Consider the following 24,050-nt stretch of genomic DNA (forward strand, 5'->3'; position numbering starts at 1 on the left):
ATATGAACCAGAATATGTCAAACAAATGTTGGAAATGTAAGAGTCATGAAGGCTCATTTTACCATATGTGGTGGACTTGCGAGAAAGCTGTAGACTATTGGACAAAAGTCCACAAAGAAATGCAAAAAATACTGAAATGGTCTTTCAAAAAGACACCAGAAATTCTGCTTTTGGGACTGAAAATGGAAGAAATCAATACGACTAAAAAGACTTTATTCTGGTACTTAATTACAACAGCGAGAATGATTTATGCACAATTTTGGAAAACAGAGAAAGTGCCAGAAATCGAAGACTGGATACAAAAAGTTCTGTTCATGGCAGAAATGGACAAAATTACGAAAAAGTTGAATAACAAAGAGGATGACGTTTTTTTTCAAGAATGGAGTGACTTTAAAACATATCTGGAAAAGAATTGGGATGTGAAACAAAACTTAATATGTTTAGATCAATATTAAGTCAAATGATGTTATCTTGAGATTGTAATGATAAGAAAATGATATAATTGATGATGTAAAGTAACGTGGAGTAGGGGGGGAAGCATTGCGGGAAGCCACCGGAGGGAGGGGAGGAAATGGGAATGGGGTAGACAATGGAAAAGATGAAATGATTTAATTATAAATGTTGAATTCCTAAGAAAATAAAATTTGTTTACCAAAAAAACAACTGCTTTCCAGATGGCAGAGATCAGTTCCCCTGGAGAAAATGGTGGCCTCTTATCCTTATATGCTGCTGAGGTGGCCCCCATATGACAGCCAATGTGACGTAGCAGTCAGGGCTTCAGAGCACGAGAGAGGCTGCAGGTGTGTGGGCGGTGGAAAGCTGAAGAGTGAGGGGGAAATAATTAGCTGGGAAGGAGATAGAGTTGCCAACTCCAGGTGGGAAATTCCTGGAGATGTGAGGGATGGAGCCTTGGAGCGAGTGAGGTTTCAGGAGGCGTGGGACCTCGGACAGGTACAAAGCCATAGACTCCACCCTAGTATGTTATAATTAAGAAGCTCTTGCTATTGCATCTGAGATGTTTACAGCTTATCACTGTCTTCTCTATTCCTGTAGCCTATATGTTTCATTAGCATTTGTTAAATGTTGTCCTAATCATAAGAACATAAGAACATAAGAGATGCCAATGTTGGATCAGGCGAAGGGCCCATCCAGTCCAACACTCTGTATCACACAGTGTCCAGAAATACCAGGTGCCATCAGGAGGTCCACCAGTGGGGCCAAGACATTAGAAGCCCTCCCACTGTTGCCTCCCCCCAAGCACCAAGATGACAGAGCATCACTTGCCCCAGAGTCCCTATCTATACCTTGTGGCTAATAGCCACTGATGGACCTCTGTTCCATATGATTATCTAATTCCCTTTTGAAGCCGTCCATGCTTGTAGCCACCACCACTTCCTGTGGCAGTGAATTCCAAGTGTTAATCACTCTTTGGGTGAAGAAGTACTTCCTTTTATCCGTTCTAACCTGACCGCTCAGCAATTTCATGGAGTGCCCACGAGTTCTTGTATTGTGAGAAAGGGAGAAAAGTACCTCTTTCTCTACCTGCTCTTTCCCATGCATAATAAACCTCAATCATGTCACCCCTCAGTCGTCATTTCTCCAAGCTAAGAGCCCTAAGCGCCTTAACCTTTCCTCATAGGGAAAGTGTTCCAACCCTTTTATCATTCGAGTTGCCTTTTCTGCACTTTTTCCAAAGCTATAATATCCTTTTTAAGGTGTGGTGACCAGAATTGCACACAGTATTCCAAACAAGGTCGCACCATTGATTTATATAGGGGCATTATGATATTGGCTGATCTGTTTTCAATACCCTTCCTAATAATCCCCAGCATAGCATTGGCCTTCTTTATTGCAGTCACACACTATCTCGACATTTTCAGTGAGTTATCTACTACAACTCCATCTCTCTCTTGATCAGTCTCTGCCAGTTCAGACCCCATCAACGTGAATTTATATTTAGGATTTTTGGCTCCAATGTGCATCACCTTGCACTTGGCCACACTGAACCCCATTTGCCACATTGACGCCCACTTGCCCATCTTTGACAGATCCTTTTGGAGTGCCTCACAATCCTCACTGGTTTTCACCACCCTGAACAACTTCTTATAATCTTATAATGTCCCTAATTTCTGTACTTATATTGAATTCAATAAACTGTTCTTTAAAAAAAAAATGACAGGAAAAGAGAGAGAGATTAGTAACTCCGCTAACTCATGTCCAAGAGCAAAATTCTATGGATTGAATGAGAATAATTCTGTGCATTTTATATTATGCTATAATACTGTCTCTTGCTGCGTCTCGGTTGAACAATAGGAATTCTGCAGAAGGACCATTCGGTCCATAGAATTTTGCTCTTGGACAAGAGTTAGTGGAGTTACTGATCTCTGTCTCTTTCTCTTCTCATTGTTTATGTGGCAGAACGGGTTCCACCCTTCCCTCCAAAGTTTTCCAAACACCCAGAGAGGCTTTTCTTTCTCTCTCAACCACTACCACCACCTGACCTCTGTAAGGAATTGTCTGCTGGGAGTGTCTGGACTCCCAGCTTCCATTCCAAGTTCTAAGGCCTTGCCTCTGTGTCTCCCACTGCCCAGTGTCTAGTCACCATGGGGACCATTTCCTGCCTTGTGTGCCTCTGGAGGAATAGCCACTTGCCAACTGCCTGCCTTTCCCCGGCACTTTTTTAAAAATAGTGTGTCCAAGACAGTGGAGGTCTATGCGGTACAGAGAACAACTACCAGCATCCAAAGTTATAAAGTATTTATTAAAGAGAAAATGTTTACAAGCATACTTTTAGCACAGCACCAGACTGGGCAAGGGATTCAAAAGAAATGAGTAAACCACAGTTCCTCTGTCTCTCTCTCTATACATGCCCTATCTGATGTTTAAATATAGGACAGGCTCCTTAGGTTAGAATGTTGTAGATCTCTACAGAGTATCCTTTACCTTGAAGCTTCCTCCAGCTCTTCAGGCCAGCATATGGTTAACAGCCACCTCCTCCAGACTTCAATTAAGAGTTCTGTCTGCTCTGAACCCAAGAGACCTTCCTCATTACTGAGTTTTATCACCTCTCTTTTCCCCACCCACTGATGAGGTCAGGCTGGGTCAGAGAAGCTTTTCCTGGAAATTCTTCCTGGAGTTTCTTCCTGAAGTCTCTCTAGTATTTAATTCCTCCAAATCTCTGTTCCATGCTTGGGACGGGGACTGGGCCCTCCTATTGTCTCTAGCTAGACCAATTAGCATTTCTTAAGAGGTAGCTGAGGTGAGCCTGGAAAGCTATTAACTGACTTCCCCCTGCCTGCTTGTTCTCTGCTCCGAGGGGGGGGGGACTTTTTAAAACACAAAGCGAAGGTTTTGGTTGTTTCAGCCTCCAAAGGTAAAATGCATTTATTCTTAGTCTAGATTTTTTTAAAAAAAAAAAGCCTCTCCAGGAAGCTAAGACTTGGTTCAATCAAAATTATCTCTATAGTGGGGTCATTTACAATTTATTCCAATTTTGAATTACAATACACATGTCCATTACAAAATGATTTATCTTCTCTGAAAGCACAGGTGGTTCATTCATGGCTTGCAGGCCACATCTGGCTCCTGACTCCAAATCCTCCTGTTAAGCTGAACGTGATGTGAACTGTTTCTTACAGCAAAAAATGGAAAATGCCACAGAGGGATTTCTAACATGCTCCTGAGTCAGAAGAGGAGACAGACCCTGCCAGCCAAACCTCTGCTGAAGAGACCCTTAATTATTTCCAAGTTGCATTGCTTTGCCTACCTTGTTGGGAGACCCTTGGGGGATTCAATCAAGGGGTGACAAAGCTAGGCCAATTAACCAAGAAGTGTAACTGGTGAAACTGTCAGTAGCTGGATGTAGGCAGGAAGGTATCTTAAAGTTTTTGGCTCAGCAACCTTTATGTCATACTGCGCTGTACTTTTTGGAAAGCATCTGAGAAACATGGATACTGAAGCAGTATGTGCTTGACTGTTAAGGCAATGGTACAGGCAGACACACTGGTGGGGCCTTCCCTCTTAGCAAGTGTAGATGAGTGTGGACTTCATACCCAATCTTTAGTCAAACAGGGACAATTCCCCTTCTGAGATGCCAGTGAGATGTACTGGGCTACTGTTGCTGTATTGGTTTGATTCCAAGGAGGTGGGAGAGAGGGTAAAGGTTTCCCTTGCTCGAAAGCCAGTTGAATCCAACTCTAGGGATGCGGTGCTCATCTCCGTTTCCAAGCCGAAGAGCCAGCGCTGTCCGAAGACTTTTCTGTGGTCATGTGGCCGGCATGCCTAAATGCCGAGGCGCACGGAACGCTGTCACCTTCCCACCGAAGTGGTACCTATTTATCTACTTGCAATTTCTTGCTTTTGAGAACTGCTAGGTTGGCAGGAGTTGGGGCCAGAGACGGGAGCTCACTCCATCATGCAGCACTCGGGTCTTGAACTGCCGAACTACCGACCTTCCGGTCTGCAGTTCAGCGTCTTAACCACTTGAGCCACCGCAGCCCCATTGGGAGAGAGGGACCCATGTGCAAATCCCAGTGCAGCCAGGAGACTTGCTGTCAGCCTAACCTACCTCACAGGACCATCATGAAGGCAAAAAGGGGAGGAACCAGGTCTGACCTCCTTGGATGAGATACAAAACACAAAGTTGTACTTTAGATCTCAGTGCTTCCCAAAGACCCACAGGAACAAGGAGAATATATGACTACAAGAACCTTGACTATGCTGGACTGACCCTGAACCCTGCTTTGCCAAGTGACAGGAACGTGATTTACAAAACAAGTTGCTGGAATACACCATTAACAAGAGACCTGCAAGGTCTATAACCTGAATAATGTTAAGCACAGATGGTTAGGAATGCACAAACCTTTATTTTCATGCCATTCTTCACCGCAGTCTTATTTTATCCTGTTTTTAATTCACTATCGATCTGCTTGTGCTAGTTTATTCATTTTGTTAAAGTTTGTTGTATTTGGCTGAATAATTGGCTTGCTTCTTGTTGAATAGGTTCCTACTTTGAGGTCCCACTCACAGGCTATACAGGCTTGATTTGAATTAGGTAAGTCTTCTGCAGTTTGCCAAAACACTTTTCATCAAACTAAGCACATAGAGATCCAGAGATCAGTAGTGCTGGTGTCAGGCTGACTCCTAGAGAACAACTGTAATCCTAAGAGCCTCCATTAGGACCCAGAAGCTTATGATCTAAGGCTCTGAAGACAGACCTGACAGTAAAAAAAGGGACATGGACAAGTCATTCCACTACAGTATGCCGCAAAGCAGGGGTCATTTCGTAGAAAAAGAGGTGCAGGGGCTCATTAGCATAACTTATTTGCATATGCCACACCCCCTGACATCACCGGAAGTGTGTCAGAAGGCAGCACCCACCGCTCAGGCTCCACTGGACTGTTTTGGATTGCTAGCTATTGGGGGGGGGGGGACGTGCAGATCTGCCCTCACAGAGGAGGGAGAGCTTGTACCTGAACAAAAACTCGGTCTTAAAGGTGCCACTGGACTGTTTTGGGCCGGGGGGGCGGGGGGGGGAGCTCTGCAGCTTCCCTCGCTGCTTCTTGCTCTGACTGAGGGCTGCTGGGAGCAGGGGGTGGGGCTTGTTGCATGTGCCCGTCCCCTGGGCTCTTTACTGCCAGAGCGTCGCTTCTGTGCGCTCCTGCAGGGAACGACCCCTGCTGCAAAGTATATGTACACATTGCTAAGTAAATAGGAGATTTTTTTTTAAAAAACACTCCTTTTAAACTGGTGCTCTTTTTAGGTGTTAAACAGAGCACAAAAGGGACGGGCAGTTATAGGGTCTGGTGATGGGAAATGCTGTCAAGTCACAGCTGACTTATGAAATTCCCGTGGAGTTTTCACGGCAAGAGACATTCAGAGGTGGTTTGTCATTGCCTGCCTCCCTGGTATTCCTTGGAGATCTCCCATCCAAATACCAGCCAGGGCTGACCCTGCTGAGCTTCTGAGATCTGACAAGTTTATTTGATTTGATTTATATCCTGCCCTCCCCGCGAAGGCAGGCTCAGGGCAGCTCACAGCCATATATATAAAATTACATTATACAAATATTAAAACAGACAAAACAGTTAAAACCACAACAAAATGCAAAGTGCTAGCAGTGCGAGTAAGCAATGGCAGCCTTCTTTCGGCATCCAGATATAACAATCGCCATATTCCAGGTTCCCTGCCAGGCTATCAGATATTACTTTAGCGCTGATGTTCGGGCCAGGGCCACGATGTTACTGGCGGCCCCCTAATCAAAAGCCTGGTGGAAGAGCTCCGTTTTACAGGCCCTGCGGAACTGCAGAAGGTCCCGCAGGGCCCTGATGTCCTCCGGGAGTTCATTCCACCAGTGCGGGGCCGCCACAGAAAAGGCCCTGGCCCTTGTCACCGCTAGCCTGGCTTCTTTAGGGCCCGGAAGGGCCAGGCGGTGTTGGGATCCAGATCTTAGTGCCCCCTGGGGAACATGTGGGGAAAGGCAGTCCCTCAGGTAAGCAGGTCCCTGACCATATAGGGCTTTAAAGGTCAAAACCAGCACCTTGAACCAAATCCGGTATACTATTGGCAGCCAATGCAGTGCTTTTAGGGCGGGCTGGATGCGTTCCTGCACAGGAAGGCACAGCAACAGCCTCGCCGCTGCATTCTGCACCAGCTGCAGCTTCCGGATCTGGGACAAGGGCAGCCCCATGTAGAGAGCATTGCAGTAATCCAATCTTGAGGTGACCACTGCATGGATCACTGCTGCCAGGTCACTGCATTCAAGGAAGGGAACCAACTGCCTAATCAAGTTCAGGCTAGCCTGGGCTACCCGGGTCAGGGTTAGGGTCTAGGGGTCCTTAAGTGTAGGGCGACCAACTCATGACTGATTCCTAGGGCCACACATGCTAGCGGGCACTGATCACACTGGCTTTCTTTTTTGTATTACAGTGTAAGAAACTCACATATGCACTCCTACTAGGGTTGCCAGCCTCCAGGTGGGGCCTGGGGATCTCCTGCTTTCACAACTGATCTCCAGCTGACAGAGATCAGCTCCCCTGGAGAAAATGGCTGCTTTGGAGGGTGGACTCTATGGCATTGTACCATGCTGAGGCCCCTCCCCTCCCCCAAGCCCCGCCTTCTCCCGGCTCCACCCCCAAAGTTTCCAGGTATTTTCCAACCCAGACCTGGCAACCCTAACTCCTACACAATGCTAACCACCTCTAAAGAAAAAAACTGAAAACAGTTAGCAAAAGACACATGTGTGACACACAGAACAAAACACAGAAGTCCAAAATGTGCAGTTGTATATGCAAGATCAGGCAACTTGGAGCATAAAAACCCAAGGAGGAACTCAAGACAGAAATAATTTTGTATGCACCCACAGTTTAAACTGCTACAAATGGTTTCATTTCCTCTTGGGCATACCTGGAAGAGTACCATGTCACATTGCCCTTACTAAATGCCCTTACCGAATGGAAACAGGAGGACAGAAAAAAAGCAAAAGAACTGCTAGAAAGTAATTGTGGCACTTTTGCAATCATCGAGAGAGAAGAAAAACATTGCACACTCAAATGCTAGCAGGTGTTTTGCTACTTCAAAGGAAAGAAAACAGGAAGGAGGCAAAGAAGTGGAGCGTCTAGGGGAACCATTCAATCTGACTGAAGGGTCAGATGATATATATTAAGGAAAGGACTTTGCTGGGGAAAACTGTTACTTGCTAGGGAAGTGAAATTATGAAGGCATTCTGGGCTTTGGCGTCTCCCTGAAGGAATGATTTATAGGCTTAAAGGAGGTATTAGAGCTTCAAATTGATATAAGACAGCAGGTTGCCACACATACTGTGAGCCAGGAAAACAGCAAGGCCATTGAGATAAATCCGTATACTCTGAAACGCCTCCAGAAGTTTAAAAAAAAGGTGGTTACGAGTAAATCTGCATGGAGGAAAAAACATGAAGTCTTGTAGAGCTATTAGAAGTCATCATAAGCAGCAGCTGTGTCAGCAGTACTCAGTGTTACCCAATGGCTTTGCTTCAAATGTGAGATTCAAACTTTTTATCTTGGACTAATCATGTTCCTGGGAAAGTGGGCGCTCATGTCCAGCTATGGGACTCTTCCCCATAAAAAGACCATCCCAGCTCAGTGAAAGTGTGCCAGGTCTCCCGTTATCTGAACACCCCTCCAACTGTGTTGCGGGCTTTTTCTCCTTGCTTAGCCGGCACCTTGCTTTGCTCTTTGGACCTCAGCTACGTTTGCCCTTGGACCGTCCAGAGAGACCTCAAGCCCAGGATCTTGTTGGAAAATCTGGTAAAAATACTTAAATATTCAGAGCTTGCAATTAATCTTTCTTCACTGGAAAGGAGGCATTTTCTTTCTGTGTAAAAATCTTTATCTCTAAAGGGAAGGGTACACGGGAAATCTACAAAACAACAAACACTTAAGACGACATGCTACATGTTCTGGTGGGTGAATCCAAGGAAGAGCAGGTACAGCAACTGCAGGAACAAAGAGCATGAGAAGACTTGGATTGTGAAGGTCAGAATGAAAGAAGACCGGGAGGGAATATATCTCCTCATGGTTTTATTGGTTGTTAACTCTAGAAGAGATTGGGGATAAAAAAGCTGTGGTTACAATTAGAGGTGGGCATTCAGATCTACCTGTGCTGAAAATATACCCGAAAAGTACCTTATTGGTATTTGGGGGGTATATTTCAGCATCCCAAAGATATCTGGGATCTTTTCAGAAAACTGGAAAAAAAAATCCTGAAAAAAAATCCCAGATATATTTGGGGTAGATCTGAAAAACAACGGAGAGGCAAGGGCACATTACTCCCAACTCCCAGCTGTTTGTTGGGCCTTCTATAGTCCCTTTAAACTTTAAAGGGACTGCAGAAGCCATCCCAAGGACCAGCTGAGCCCGTGGGAGCAGAGCGCTCCCAGCCAGGTCAGCTTTGGGCTGGCTGGCTTCTCCTGCAGCCTCATTCAAACGAGTCTGCAGGAGAAGTCAGCCCTCAGATCAGCTGATCCTGCGGGGAGACAGGTCCGCTGTTTTTTGGGCTGTCTTCTGCAGTTCCTTTAAATGCCTCCTGTTTAAATGGACTGCAGTAGAAAGCCCTATAAACTGTCAGCTGTTTCTTTCAGCTTTTCCCACCTGTCAGCTGTGCTTTGCAGCTTTGCTGCTACTTTTTAAAAACTTTGTTTTTCTTCTTATGTCTTTTGGACCCGAAAAAATTTAGGATTGCCGGAAAAACCTGGATTTGAATACAATATTGGTATCCAGTATTTTTTGGTTAAAAAAAAACGTGCACACTCCTAGTTACGATCTTGGGCACTAATAAATGTAGGCTGCAAATTCAAAAAGTTTTGACTTTGAGATGCTCTGAGGAGATTGCTCTAGAATTAGTGCAACGGTGAGAACAAGGAACTCCAAGATTTTCAAGGCCAAGATGGATAATACTCATGGAAGGTATTGCATTTTTTACTTAGGTGTCTCGCTAGTAAACTTTTGAGCAGACTCCCCTCCCCTACATAACAGTTGTATTACTTGACAATTTGTTTTGATGTCATGAGGTTGCACTCAATAACATTCTCTTGGAGAAACCCTGGAGCTTCATGTCCTTTCCTTTCAGCATGAAGCTTGCTTGAATAATTACCATTACTTGGTAAGCACTTAATGTAACTCTTGTTACATACTGCATAGGTTGATTTCTGTGGGTCTGGTGGGAGATGGTGGTGTTCTGATGTTAGGAGCATTCACAAGAGGATGTGTAACGTGCATTTGGCCTGAAAACATCATAATGAAAGGTGAACACAGAAAATAAACTGATATGATGGCTGAGATGTGATCTGAGTGTGTGCAATATCAGTTCCCGCTTATTAGTACTGTATTCATATGATGAAAAGGCCTCATCTGGATTACTAATCCATCTATTTTACATAACCAAGGCATTAAATGATAGAACGGAGAATGTTCAATGTAAGCCCAACCAAGGAAATTGCTGAAGAGAGAGGCAGGAGGCAACAGAGAAAAACACCAAAATGCTGCAAGATGAGAGTTGTATATGAATCTTAGGGTAATCAGAGCAAGAAACATACCAAATGTTTCACCTAAGACAACAGCATCTTTTTAAAGAGGACAGACGGGTTTATTGCACATACTCAAAACTTTACAGCTAAATTCCAATATGTATATATATATATATATATATATATATATATATATAATAATTCTGTTTTGGTCATGGACTCTTCTGAACATTCCACACGCTCCCAAATCAGTTGAATCCCTGATCTGTCACTCAGAAGCTGTCCCTATCCACTGACTGCATTGCCTGAGTCTCACCTCCAATACTCTAAACAGTTTGCTGTTCCTCTCCGCCCCATTTGCATATGTGGCCTGATTGGCCTTTGCCTCTAACATTCTAAACAGTTTGCTGTTGCTGTTGGGAGTCATTCAATGTGTCCTGAGGTAAAATACATATCCCAATTTTCCCTTAAACGGTCACTGGAGTTGCCAAAATACATATCCCAATCTTCCCTTAAACGGTCACTGAAGTTGCCAATCTCCCTGTGTGGCCTGGAGATCTCCCAGAAATTACCGTATTCCCCAGCCACAGCACATCATTTCCCTTACAGAAAATTTCCCAGCTGTTACAATGGCTGTTTTGGGCAGTGGACCCTATGGCATTATACCCTGCCCCTCATAGCTACAGGTCAGGCCTTCCCCTTAGTATTGCCAGCCTCCAGGCAGCACCTGGAGATCTCCAAGATCAGTTCTCCTGGAGAAAATGGCTGCTTTGGGCAATGGACTCTATGGGATTATACTCTGCTGAGGTCCCTCCGCACCCCAAACCATGCCCTCCCCAGGCTCTACCCCTCAGATCTACAGGTATTTCCCAACCCAGAGTCGGTAACCTTGTAACTGGCTATGGAACTGCTTTCCAGACCCTTGGAACCCAGAAGACATGGCATAGGAGGAGGTGCTTTTCTACCTTAGGTGCCACTGCATAACCCCAAATCAACATAAGTCAGGGGTGGTGGGAACCATACCTGTTACCATGAGGCTTTCCTCCCATACTACCCACTTGGGGCAGCAAAATGACTTGAGACAGCCCTACCTTATAGCTAAGCAGAAGGAAATAAACATGGCTCACCTCCCTCTATTTTCCTCTTCCCTCTGCTGCCCCACCAGCCACAGCCAGAACACTCACCTGGAGCTTCCTTCAAGAGCTCGTTTCATTTCTTCCCACAACGGGCCTTACTCCTAGTATATTTCCATTTTCACTCATATCAAAATTAAACCATCACATTCTGCCCAATACTGAGGGAAGGAGACAGAGACAGAGATACACCCTGCTTCCTTAAAAAAATCAGGCAAGTACCTGTGAATCTGCCCTTGCTAGAAATTTATGTCTATAGCTTTAACTTATGCAATAACTGCCTGTGAACTTTCAGAACCCTAATTACTTCTAATGGAGACATGATAATCTTCCCTCCAGGATTAGCAATCAACTATCGCAATACTTTGTCAGGATATAGAAATACACCAAAAAGGAAGTCTGAGTAACCCCTGTGACCTCTCTAAGACCAATGGCTAACTTGAGTATCTGTCAGTCCATGAGTCTGAACTCAAATGAACTGATCAAGATCAAAACCTTTTCACTCCTCTTAGGTGCTGGTCAGAGAAGGCAGAAAGCACAACCTAAGGCTTTCAGTGTTACCACAATGTACAGTTCAAGTCATAACCCTCTCTCTAATTTTCTTGTAAGTTCACTAAAGAGTTGGCAGCCATCAGGGAGGAAAAGCCATCTTAACACAGAGGGTTAGGGTTAGGGTTAGGAATTCTGACTTAAGTTTTCCATCAGTGGAAGGGGGTGGGTTCAATTCACCCCTTCCATTTGCCCTTCATGGTGTTTCTGAGTACCCCATCCCCTAAGAGCAGCATCTCTGGGAGATTAGTGGACAGCAGCAGGATACAGGAAAGTTCCATTCCACCGGCAGAAGTGCCTTTCATCAAGGGAAAGTTTAGTTTCGATACAACCCAGAATATGTAAACTGCTGAAGCAATTCCTGTCATCACTGGAGTTCTCACAAGTCCTACAATATTCATTTCTAACCAGTTCCTTGCTATTACATCTTCTGCCTCCTCACTCAGCACCCTAAACATTCTTAGCCTCATTTTCAGTTTGTAGTCCACCAATCTGGTAGGGCCTGTGATTTCAAGATTCATTTGCTTCTGAGGTGGGTTAAATCCAGAAATGATCAGCTGTTCTAGGAAAGTAAAGGTAAAGGTAAAGGTTCCCTTGCTCAAAAGCCAGTCGAATCCGACTCTAGGGTTGCGGTGCTCATCTCCGTTTCAAAGCCAAAGAGCCAGCACTGTCCGAAGACGTTTCCGTGGTCATGTGGCCGGCATGACTAAACACCAAGGCGCACGGAACGCTGTTACTGACCAGGTATTCCAGGCTTTTAAAAACCATTGTTCAAAAACCATGCATCTGGTGTAAGCCTGTGCCTAGACTACGAGCATGTGTTTCTCAATAATTCAAGTGGATGCCCCTAGAAGAAATATACATATTTTGAAATATTCTGGCACCACTTTCTAATGTTTATGCTGAAATCTGGAATAAGAACTGAGCAAGGAAGAATATTAAGTGGGGGGAAACAGAACATTGGACCCATGTCATTGATTTGGGATGCATTAAAAGTATATTTTGGCAATAGGACCTTAACGAGGACATTCTGCATACTTACAAGGGGCATAGAACATCAGCAGCAAGGGCCTATCTTCTTTCTTCAGAAGCCTTTTAAGTTCCTTAAAATTCAAAGGGAAAGCATGTTTCATTAAAACCTTGAACTGAAGAAACCGAGCCTCACAAATTTCATGTAAAACACATACACCTACAGGCAGGGGTCATTTCGTAGAAAAAGAGGTGCAGGAGCTTATTAGCATAACTCATTAGCATAACTTATTTGCATATGTCACACCCCCTGACATCACCAGAAGTGTGTCAGAAGGCAACACCCACCGCTCAGGCTCCACTGGACTGTTTTGGATTACTAGCTATTAGGGGGTGGGGAACGTGCAGATCTGTCCTCGCAGAGGAGGGAGAGCTTGTACCTGAATAAAACTTGGTCTTAAAGGTGCCACTGGACTGTTTTGGACTGGGGGGGGCTCTGCAACTTACCTGGCTGCTTCTTGCTCTGACTGAGGGCTGCTGGGAGCAGGGGGCGGGGCTTGTTGCATGTGCCTGCCCACTGGGCTCTTTACTGCCAGAGCTCCGCTCCTGTACGCTCCTGCAGGAAATGACCCCTGCCTACAGGAATGATATTTTCAGAGGACTTGGGAGGAATGCTGCCTAGGTTTACCACCCGTGTGGATTGCAGTAGGCTGCAAAAGACAGCTGCTTCAGGAAGTGGCTCTTGGGAAGCAAAGCCTAACCTGCCATTGACAAAGATTGAGCTGGAAGCCTTCCAGTCTGTTAGTCTGTCCTGCTCTTGACATGATTACAGCAACATTCCATTAACCCCAAGGAATGAAATCTCCACAGGCCACTGCGACTTGGTTAAACAGCTTTGCAAACAGAAGAGCCCAATACTGCCCCAGTCACAAGGGGAGTTGCTTGAGTCACAAGTAACAATTCTGCACTATGCCTGCACTCTGCTTGAAGGACCATGGGGCTTGGCTTTCACAGGATGATCAACTTAATCTCTCCTTATTATAAAAGTGATTTGGGGTGGCTACCAGCCTATGGGGTGGCGAGAGGAAATGCGCTCCCTCAGCCATTGGCCCGCCGGCTGCCACTCGGGGCAACTGCCATGCCATTGGCTGGGAGGGTGGGACGAGGCTAGCCAGCTTGGCACGCACGTGGCTGGAATGGGCGGCGAGCAGCCGTCCTTCGCTCGTCACCGCTCCACCACTACGTGCGCTGCTCGCTCGTTTGCTCGGCCGGCCGGTAGGACGGCGGGGAAGGAGCCAGCCTGCCCAGCTTGGCCCACCACCACCACCACCGGCGTGCGGTGCTGTGGACGGGCGAGGCCTGCCGCCTTCTGCAGCCGCCTCCAGCGCGCCTCCAGAGGAGGGACGAAGCCAGCTGGCTTGCCCCGCCACCTCCAGCAAGGTGGTGGGTGGCGCGAGCCTGGCCGCCGGGGAGCCACCGCACTCTCCTTTGCCAGTGCGTGGGGGGCCCTCCAGCGGCCTCTCTCTAGGGCTCGTTGCCTCTCTTCCCGCAACGGGCCTTGTGCCTAGTTTAAAATATTTATAAACATGAGGGATGGATGGACCTGGCTTGCATTATGGCAGAGAGCTCACTGAGCCAGCTTTATAACCAGAAGAACATGGGTCTGTATGTTATTGAAAATAAATACTGAATTCTCTCCTACTACTCATCTACTTTATAGCTTATAAATATACTGTAGGACTCTGAGAGTCACTACAAGCAATATAGAGGTGCTAACATGGCAGGAGATATAAAGCAGTGTCTGCCAAACAGCTATCACCTTTGAATCCATTGCTATCGGGGTGCATCATGTGGCATGCAGTCTCAGTTCACAGTTGGGTGTTAGGAACTATTTTCTTCAGTGATACATGACGTACCCCTTTCTTATTAAAAACTGAATTAAATAAATTTTAAAAATCAAGCTTGCTTCCTTTTAACGGAAACCAAACCAGGGCAATGAGGGGGCCACAAGAACGGATATTTCAGAGGCACTGTGATGGGGACAGCGAGATAAAAATTTTTTAAATTGAAAGTGACCCCAGGAGAGCTTGTAACAGAGAACAGAAAGGTGAACATTAAAAATTAATCTTCTTACAGAAAGTGAATGCCAAAATAACTGTTCCTAATACCAGAATGAAAGCAAAGAAGTTCAAATGACTCTCTGTGAAATACCAGCTGGAGCCCAATCAATTAAAATTAAAAACCAATAGAGTGGGGGGGAATGTAATGCAGCGTGGAGCTCCAATTGCTACCAGGGAAAGAACAGCAAGTACTATAAGAATGCATAGTTTGAAAATAAAGTAGTACTATAATTTAAAACTTATCAGCTTTTATGGTTAAAACACTGTTAAATAGCGAGACATAATTTGGCGGTTAAGGAAATCTTAGCTGCATTTATAGCCTGTGATAATGTATTAAAAAATGCAAGCACCTCACTTATTCACACTGACAGTGAAGAATATATTGACCATTATTTTTCCCAACACTTTTATAGTGGTGTTCAGAAGTCTTTATTACCCTTTAATGCTCATTGAAACCTATCAACCTGTGGGTGCCACGGAGCTCACTAATGTGCTTCCTAGATTTGTTCCCCATAGAAAAGACTCAGTTTCTGGCTTTTCTCTACTCCACTGGTGTAAGGCAGTACTTCTAAGGAGCCCAGGAGGCATCGCCTTTGAATCTGTAGGGAACGCCCACTTGGAAATAGGTGCCTTCGTCAAAGAAAGATGCTAGGCTAGAACCCTCGTAAAATTCTGCCGTACCGCCCAACATTTTGGGATTTGCCTCCCATGGCAGCCAGTTCATTGGGGCAGCCATTAGCTTTTTTTAAATTCCTGAAGTTCCCACATGTTTAACAGAGGCTAGAAGCCCCTGCCATAAACCACTGAAGTCCTACTTGCTCCTAGATTTGGGGTGCAATTTTGTAATGATGTCAATTCAGGTTGCAAGGGTTTTAAAAGAACATGGGCCGGATATCGCGGGGGGAGGCGTGGCTGTTTGCCCCAGGGCAAAATAACGCGTGGTTGCACGATCAGACGTCCCGTGGAGGTTCCGTGGAGGTCCCGTGGGTAGGGGGGGGTGCCGATCACAGGACAATCCTGCGGTGCGGCAAAGAAGCTCCGTTGGGTGCTTGTGCGCATCCATGGAGACTTGGGGGAAAAAAACCTTTTTGCAAGGGGACATGGGCGGGCGCCGGATGCCCGTGATCAGATGTCCGCCCTTGCCTCGCGGTTACCGGAAACTAGTACCTCGGAGGTACTAGTTTTTTACCCCGCATCTTTGGCGGGAAGCCTCGGGTGAGCCACGGGAGCTCTACGCTTCCCAGATGTGGCGGTGAGATCATGCCCAGAAAATCCGCCTATCTTCCGTCTCTCTAGCGTAGCTAATGTTCCGTGTGACCGCAGCCATGGAATTTTTTGGTTGTGGAATATTAGGAGAACCATAATACCTTAACTTTCCATTTATCCACTTAGGCAAAAGAGTACTGTTCAAAAAGCTCATTTTGTACGAGGTAAAAGCTCACATTGCTTCTAAATACTACCTTAACACATCAAAATACTCCTTATACAAACTCTGTAATCAATACACATTGGCTGTGGGATAATCCAAGGACTGGAAGACCCAAACATTTTAGATAAGAAGAAGAGGGGGGGGTTTATACCCCAGTTTTCTCTACTCCAAGAAGTCTCAAAGTGGCTTACAATCGCCTTCCCTTCAACAGGCGCCTTGTGAGGTAGATGGGGCTGAGAGAATTCTGAGAGAACTGGGACTGGCCCAAGGTTGACTAGCAGGCTTCATATGAAGGAGTGGGGAATCAAACCCGGTTCTTCAAATCAGTGGCCACCGCGCTTAACCACTACACCACCACTTCATCATTCCCATTCTGTAAAGCCTAATGTTGCTATACCAGAAGCTGCAATGGGCAATAATTTTATCAGCTGGGATAAAAATTGCTATCATTCTAGGAACCTTTGCAGTGCCACAGGAGATGTGCAATCCAAGGTTGCGGTCACACAGGCAATTTGGTCCGGCGTAGCCACCCCACCCCCCGGGATCAAAGCGGCATGATCAGACACCCACATCTGCCAATCGGCAGCCATCCGTCCCTACCTTGTTGCAAAACGACTCCCATACGCCTTAAACAACCACCGGGAAAAAGTGGTGGTTTTCCAGGTGAGGTGCTTCCATGGCGGCTTTTCTGACATCTGAACACACAGGCACACCATGGAAGTGCAGGAGCCATGTGATCGCCCCCTCCTGTTTCCAGCGCAGCAGTATATCGTTTTCAGCAACCCAACCAATCAGAGGGGCGCATCAGCCATGGCTCCGTGCTGTTGGCGTGGTAGCGATGTGAACTGGCCCTCACGGGCCAGCTACCCAATGCAGCCGACGTTGTGGGACCGGTGTAACTGCTGTGAAGCGCACCTAACTCCAGCAGCTTTTTTCTCCACAGGATGCTGCCACGGCAACCTGCCTGTCTGGACACAACCCATGTTTCACAAGCATCTCCAACTCATTGCTACTTCACAGGCGCACTAGAAATATTCTTGCTTTAAGCATGTGCAGTTATGCTGGCCTTGGAGAAATTTAGGAGCTTCAGAAAAATAAAGTTTCAGAAAAATAAAAATAACATCACCTTTTCTTTTTTTTTTAAACTCTCCAACCTACCTTCTGCATCAAATAGCTGCAAATATTGCTGGTTCTTATTCTGGGAACTACAGGATTAATTATAACTCCAGTTGACATACCTTCTCACTGTCCACATGGACGACGTCTTTGGCTTCAGGATCCTCTTCCCACAATGGCACGCCTTCTGGATCCTTTAGAAAGGCCACCATTGACTGCCAAGAAGTGGGGGGAAAGATAACAGCTTTTAACATCAGCTCCAACCAAGGTGTGTCCATGCTGATGCTCACATTCCAGCTTTTGAAAGAGCATTTTTTGCTGCACTTTGTAATTCACATTTAAAGCCAGCTCTCTTTTTTAGTAACTTTTAAAATACGAGATTTTAAATCTGTAACCTGTACATACGAGTTTTATGTTCCGGTTGTACAACCCCTCCTGCATATCGTATCAGAAAGAAGAATGTTCATTAATCATCTGAACAACAGGGCTATTTTTGGGCAGGAACGGACAGGAACGGAGTTCCAGCTGGCTCCCAAGTTGACCACACCCAGCAGGAACTCATTAGCATAATAGGCCACACCCAACAGCAGGAACTCATGAGGACTGGCTACATTAGGGCTGTGTTGCCTAACATGCAAAGGAGTTCCTGCTACAAAAAAGGCCCTGGGTTTTGTCAACAAACAAGGTAAACAGAATAAGAAGCAAAAGGTGGGTGTGGCTGGATGGCCACACTTCTGGTAACACGGGGGTGTGGCCTAATATGCCAATGAGCTGTGCTGTCAGGGGTGTGGCCTAATATGCTAATGAGTTCCTGGTGTTGGGTGTGGTCTATTATGCTAATGAGTTCCTGCTGGGCTTTTTCTACACAAAAAGCTGAACAACAGGGAAGAATCTGTTTACATTTTTATCCCGACTTTCTTCAAAGGAGCCCAAGGCAATGCACACGGTTCCCCCCGCCTCCGTTTTATCCTCACAACCACAGTGTGAAATAGGTTTGGCTGAATATGTGCTATTTCACTCAGGAAGTTTCCATGGCCGGATGGGGATTCAAAGAGGTCTCTGTAGTCCAACAGTCTAACCACTGCGCCACACGGACGCTCTAAGTATTACGTGTGAACAGACTATAGCCGGTGAACTATATCTGCACATTTTCTTCCCATCAAAAAAAGAGAAAAGGACGCCAGTTAAAGAAGCATTTGGTTTCTTACTTTTCAAGAGGAAATAAAGAGGCTAGAGTAACAAGAATTAATATTCTCTTGAGTGCAAGGAAAGTCATTTGGCTATTTAAAGCATCATTTACATCGTTTTCTGTTTCCACTGTCAGAGTACAGCTTAATGTCCAACACAGATCTCTTTGTAGTACTAGCAAGGGGGAGGGATCCAGCCCTTCAAATGATAAAGAGTAAGATTGGTTCATACCAGGATGAAGAATTCGTGTATGCCATCACTGCATCCAGAGGTCATTTCGGGGGGGATCACGGGGGATCGCAGTTCCCCCGGGTGAGGTACGGGGGCGGGGCACATGACGAAGCCACTCCCCCTGCTTCCAGCTGCCCCGCTTCCGGCCCTCATTCAGCCAGGAGGAGGCAGGAGAAGAGGGAGGGTAAGTTGCTTCCTCCCTGCCTCTCCCCACCCCTGCCTGCCTGGGGCCAGGGAGGGCCTTCGCAGGGCTTCCTTGCACTCCCGCCGGCCTTGCAGGTCCACCGCCGGGCCCGTCATGGGGCTCGGCAGTGGAGCTGCAAGGCCGGCGGTGGCGGCATGGACCGTTGGGGGCGGGGTGTGTGGCCTTATGACACACTTCCGGTGATGTCAGGGGGTGTGGCATACGCTAATGAGTTATGCTAATGAGTTCCCCTAGCTCTTTTTCTACAAAACGACCCCTGACTGCATCCATCATTATAGATATAGAAAGCACCGATTCAGCACGTTGCATGTTTTCTCTCTCAACCAGTCAAAAGGATGCCTCATGTTTTCAACAGAACATATATCAGGTTGCCTGTTGCTCATTCCTTTGCTCTATGTTCTTTAAAAATAATTTTTAAACTGCAGAAAATGAAGTGTCTGGAGAGATGGACTTTGCAAGCCATGGTGAGAGGTCAAGGACAAACATTGTCCACCACCACATGTATTGACATCATAATGAACAGACAGTATGTATCACCCCTGGTGGTAAGGCTTGAGGTCTACAGAAAAGTTGACTTACCAGCAGCTTCCGAAACGGGGGCTGTGGGTACGGTTCCTATCTGGTAGACCAGGTCCAGAAGGTGGTGCTAGGAATTATTGCTCAATTACTGTGTATTTGTGCTACAGTCAGTGTTCCCTCTAAGCTGAGTGAGTGTGAGCTAGCTCGCAGTTTTTTAGCCTCCGGGTCACACATTTTTGTCTTGGCTCAGGACGGAGGGCTCCAGAGCAAGCTAATTTATGAAGCAGCCCAATCACTGGCTCACAAATGCCAGTAGCTCACAAAGAATTTCTGCTCACAAGACTCTGCAGCTTAGAGGGAACATTGGCTACGGTGTTCCTAGATATTGTAAAATAGCCTTTGGAGTATTGGGGTATTTTTTCTTCTTCCCTTCTACTGTGGACCAGCATGCAGCTGAGCAGATGAGCCCAATACACATTTTTTATTTCAGTTTTCTTTCTTAAATTGGTAGGAAACTTAAGCCATTCTAACACTAGCTTTTTCTGCCCATCAAACTGTCAAAGCCAACTAGTATGTCTGCTCTAACTCTAGACATGCAAAAGTACAGCTAAAATGACAAGTATGGCAATGCACTTGCTATGTTTCCATAATCACTGAACCTTCTAACGACAGACAACAACAGGAAGACAAATCTCCAACTTTATATCAAACTAAGCCTGCACTTGAGCCCTGTTCAACAACATCCATAAGAGCATAATGCCTTATGATTCACTGTCCAGATCTTTTTTTAACCTGTCAGATGCACAACCCTATTTTAGACTACTACCCACAGAGGGGGGGAAATCAGCAGGAAAAGGCATGCATAAGCCACACACTCACTAGATACTACAAGTTTCTTTCTACATGAATTTCAAATGAAGTAAAGTACAGAAACCTAGCCCCCCTCTCCACTGGATTTTTACACAAAGTCACAGGGATTTCTGGAATCAAATAAAGTAGAGAGGGTTAACGAAGATTCTCTGACAAATACCTAGTAAGCCAGGACTAGAAGAACACACCTGATTACAGGATGTAATTTGAGCTGGAGGAAGTGGGCAATAGGATATTACTTGGACAGCAGCAAGATCATAAGAAATCAGAGATTTGGAGAACAGGAATGCATATGCGCAAAGATGCACCCAGTACAACAAATCTATTACACAGAGGTTTGGACAATTACACAGTATCAAGCACTAACAGAAGGGTGACTTTGAGGAAAGCATGAAGAATACTTTGAGTTAAGAATCACAACAATGACAAAATTTAAAGAGTATGTGTATGAGAGAGACAGCACATGGGTATGTAGATACTTCACTTTTTCACATTACAACTACTGACATAAGTTAATTTCTTCAGCTTTGTGTTTAATCAATATACCACCTTTCAGTCAGAGGCTCACAAGGCAGTTTACAGGAGACCAAGAACAGGGGGGAAGCTGAGTTACAAATAAGGAAGAATATTTTATTGTTCAGGTACGCATTTCACAATAAAGGTGAGAACTTGTAAATAGTGAAGGACTAGCAGATTCCCCTGAAGAAACTTTATTGTGAAACACATAGGGATTTTTTTTTAACTGAACAGTATTCTTGGTGGTTTGGTGTAGTGGTGAAGTGCGCAGACTGTAATCTGGGAGAACCGGGTTTGATTCCCCACTTCTCCACTTGCACCTGCTGGATGACTTTGGGCAAGCCAAAGACCGGGAGCCGCTGCTGGATGTGTGCGTGCGCTTTGCGCGCACGCGCCGCCAGAACATCACAGGAAGTGACGCACGACCAATGTTCCCTCTAAGCTGTGGAGTCCTGTGAGCAGAAATTCTACTTTGTGAGCTACTGGCATTAAAGTTGTGAGCAGGTAGTTTGGCTGCTGCATAAAATTAGTTTGCTCTGGAGCCATCTTTCCTGAGCGAAGACAAAAATCTGTGAGCTGGAGGCTAAAAAACTGTGAGCTAGCTCACACTAACTCAGATTAGAGGGAACACTGCGCACGACATAGAGCATGTTGGGGGCGTGGCCCCAATCGTTGGAGGGAAAACCATAGAGTTTTCCCTCCGACGATTGGGGCCACGCCCCACAACATGATCTACGTGGTTGCGACACTTCCTGTTACGCAGCCACGCTGCGCTTCGGGGGGAGGGGTTTCCCCCCAGGGCCCGATTCCGCGGCGGCGGAAATCGGGCCTCCAAAGCGGGGGTTTACCTGCCCCCACTTGGCAGCCCTACAAGGTATGGAGCCCCAATTTGAGAGACTGGAAATCTGCACCCTTTGGAAATCATTCAGAATACGTTCATTTGTATGCTATTAGTGGTTCCTAACTCAATACCAGCAGCCATAGCTAGATCAGAACAGGCTCTGCTGCCATTACTTGCCTCAGCCCATAAAGCTATGATCAATTATTGGCTGAACATTCAGTTTGGTTTACGAGGAAGGGAAAAGCAATCCATGGTGACGTTATACACTGAACTTGTTAGCCAAACTTGGATTCTCAGAAGATAATTCAAGAGGGCTTGACTTTTTTTGAAACAAAGCAATTAATAAAACAAACACTGCCAAATATAAGTGTTCGGATGGACTCTGCACTGTTGAGTACCTTGAGACTAGCTCCCCTTTACAAGGAGCTTGCACCTTCCCTTCTAACCCTTCAGTCTTATTTTACTGATTTATCAAAATCCAAGCATAGGAAAGCATTTACCAAAGCACGGTTGGATACTTCACAACTGGCAATATTAAGAGGTCATTATAACAGGATCCCATACTAAGAACGTTTTCTGCACTTGCACCCAGAAATCTATTGAGAATTTAGACCATGTGGCCCTCTGTTGTCCATGATTTGCATTAGAACATGAAAGATACCTCAAGAATATTCTATTACAATATCCAAGGAGAGCGGACAATGACAGACTAATTATATTGCTTGCCGACAAAACTAAACGGGTAACACTGCAAATGGCAACGTTTGTTGCACAGGTGATAAAGACCTTGTCAAAAACAACCACTGTTAAGGCAGCCAATGGATAAATCCTTGCATTATGCTGTCAGACTGACTGACTGAATTCTTTAATTCTTGTTGTTTTTAACTTAAATTGTCATAACGATTTTAAAACTGTTTACAGATCTGTAATGGATATTAAGAGTTCAATTATTACTGTGATTGCTATATTATGGCTTTGATCTTGTTTTGGCATTTTGGTGTTATTTGCTAAGGCTTTGAGCCAATACAATAAAGTTTACGAGCAGTATTATTTTTATTATTTTGAGGGTGTTCTGGAGCTTAAAATCACTGCAGGGCAAGTGTAATTTCTGATGCCTTGTGAGATGACCTGTGAACAAAGTCTTTTCCACAGTCACCACAAGGGGTGGGCTTTCTTCAGTTACTTCTTCTGTTACCAAGGGGTGGGATGCAGCCTGTTACGCAGGTGGGAAGGTAACAGCGTTCCGTGCGCCTTGGTGTTTAGTCATGCCGGCCACATGACCACGGAAACGTCTTCGAACAGCGCTGGCTCTTCGGCTTTGAAACGGAGATGAGCACCGTAACCCTAGAGTCGGATTCGACTGGCTTTTGAGCAAGGGAAACCTTTACCTTTACCTTTACCTATATGAAGAGATCTGCAAAAAGGCCATTTCCATCTCTCCTTCAAGCTCATCTCATAGCAGATGAACTGAAATCATAAAGTATTTTACCAGTTATTGTCAGCTTCATACAATTAGACACAGACTTGCATTAAACAGGATCTTTCATGGGAGGAAAATCCCACAAACAAAAATAAAAGCTTGTATTTGTTTCCAGAATGCTAGTAAGCTCTCAGTTTATAATGCAATTTAACACTGACTCAGCCTAGTTAATCACACACAGCTTTACAGGATGTTTGGCTGGCAGATGTGCAGAAGATATGGGAGGCGAAAGAAAACTTTTAGGTCGGCCAAACAGCTGTTTGTGAAATGCATCTCCCACCCCCCCATATGAAGCTGTAAGCATTAACATCTGCTTTACATCCAAGCATGTCTCACTCTCCAGAAGATCTCAAACTAGTATAAATTTACCTTCAGCGTGAGTGCTCTGTTATATTCAGTGTGAAATGTTCCATCCCTGTTAAGAAAGGAGTAGAGGGGAAACAGCAATTAATTTCAGGATTGTCATTAGAAAATCATGCAGCTGTTTCCTCTGGTCAGGATAAATGAAGTTTTCCTCAACTTGCAGGGTGTGCAGAATGCAACAATTGAAAACAAGTTTTTTTCCAGGCAAACAGGTCCCTAATGAGCAATCACTTCCACAAAGTCTTAATGAGTGCATTTACCACAGGCAAGATTTGGGGAGTGGCAGATGCCCAGGGAAACTTACGTTTCTAACATCACCACTATAATCATGCATATTGGTCTCTAAAGAGCTAATACAATCACATGCTGAAGTCAATGAGCTGGTTAACCATCCTCGGTGTGTGCTAAGTAGCAATGTTCGAAACTGTCTCACGGAACAGCACTATGAACTGAATATTTGTTGTTGTTCAGTCGCACAGTCGAGTCCGACTCTTCGCGACCCCATGGACTGAATATAGGG

At 45.4% G+C, this 24,050-nt stretch overlaps 1 protein-coding gene across 1 annotated transcript in view; it reads right to left on the reverse strand.

Annotated features, from left to right (window-relative positions):
* The window catches only part of PDIA5 (protein disulfide isomerase family A member 5), a 234,989-nt gene that overhangs the window by 141,090 nt on the left and 69,849 nt on the right, over window positions 1-24,050 (reverse strand). The window contains exons 5-7 of the mRNA XM_015413730.1: window positions 23,537-23,582; window positions 17,440-17,532; window positions 12,726-12,786 (exon numbers count right to left, since the gene is read on the reverse strand). Of these exons, the coding sequence (XP_015269216.1) occupies window positions 12,726-12,786; window positions 17,440-17,532; window positions 23,537-23,582 (200 nt within the window). The remainder of the gene's footprint in view (window positions 1-12,725; window positions 12,787-17,439; window positions 17,533-23,536; window positions 23,583-24,050) is intronic.

The sequence above is a fragment of the Gekko japonicus genome, unplaced genomic scaffold (genome assembly GCF_001447785.1).
Source record: "Gekko japonicus isolate JY-2015 unplaced genomic scaffold, Gekko_japonicus_V1.1 scaffold659, whole genome shotgun sequence".
NCBI lineage: Eukaryota > Metazoa > Chordata > Lepidosauria > Squamata > Gekkonidae > Gekko > Gekko japonicus.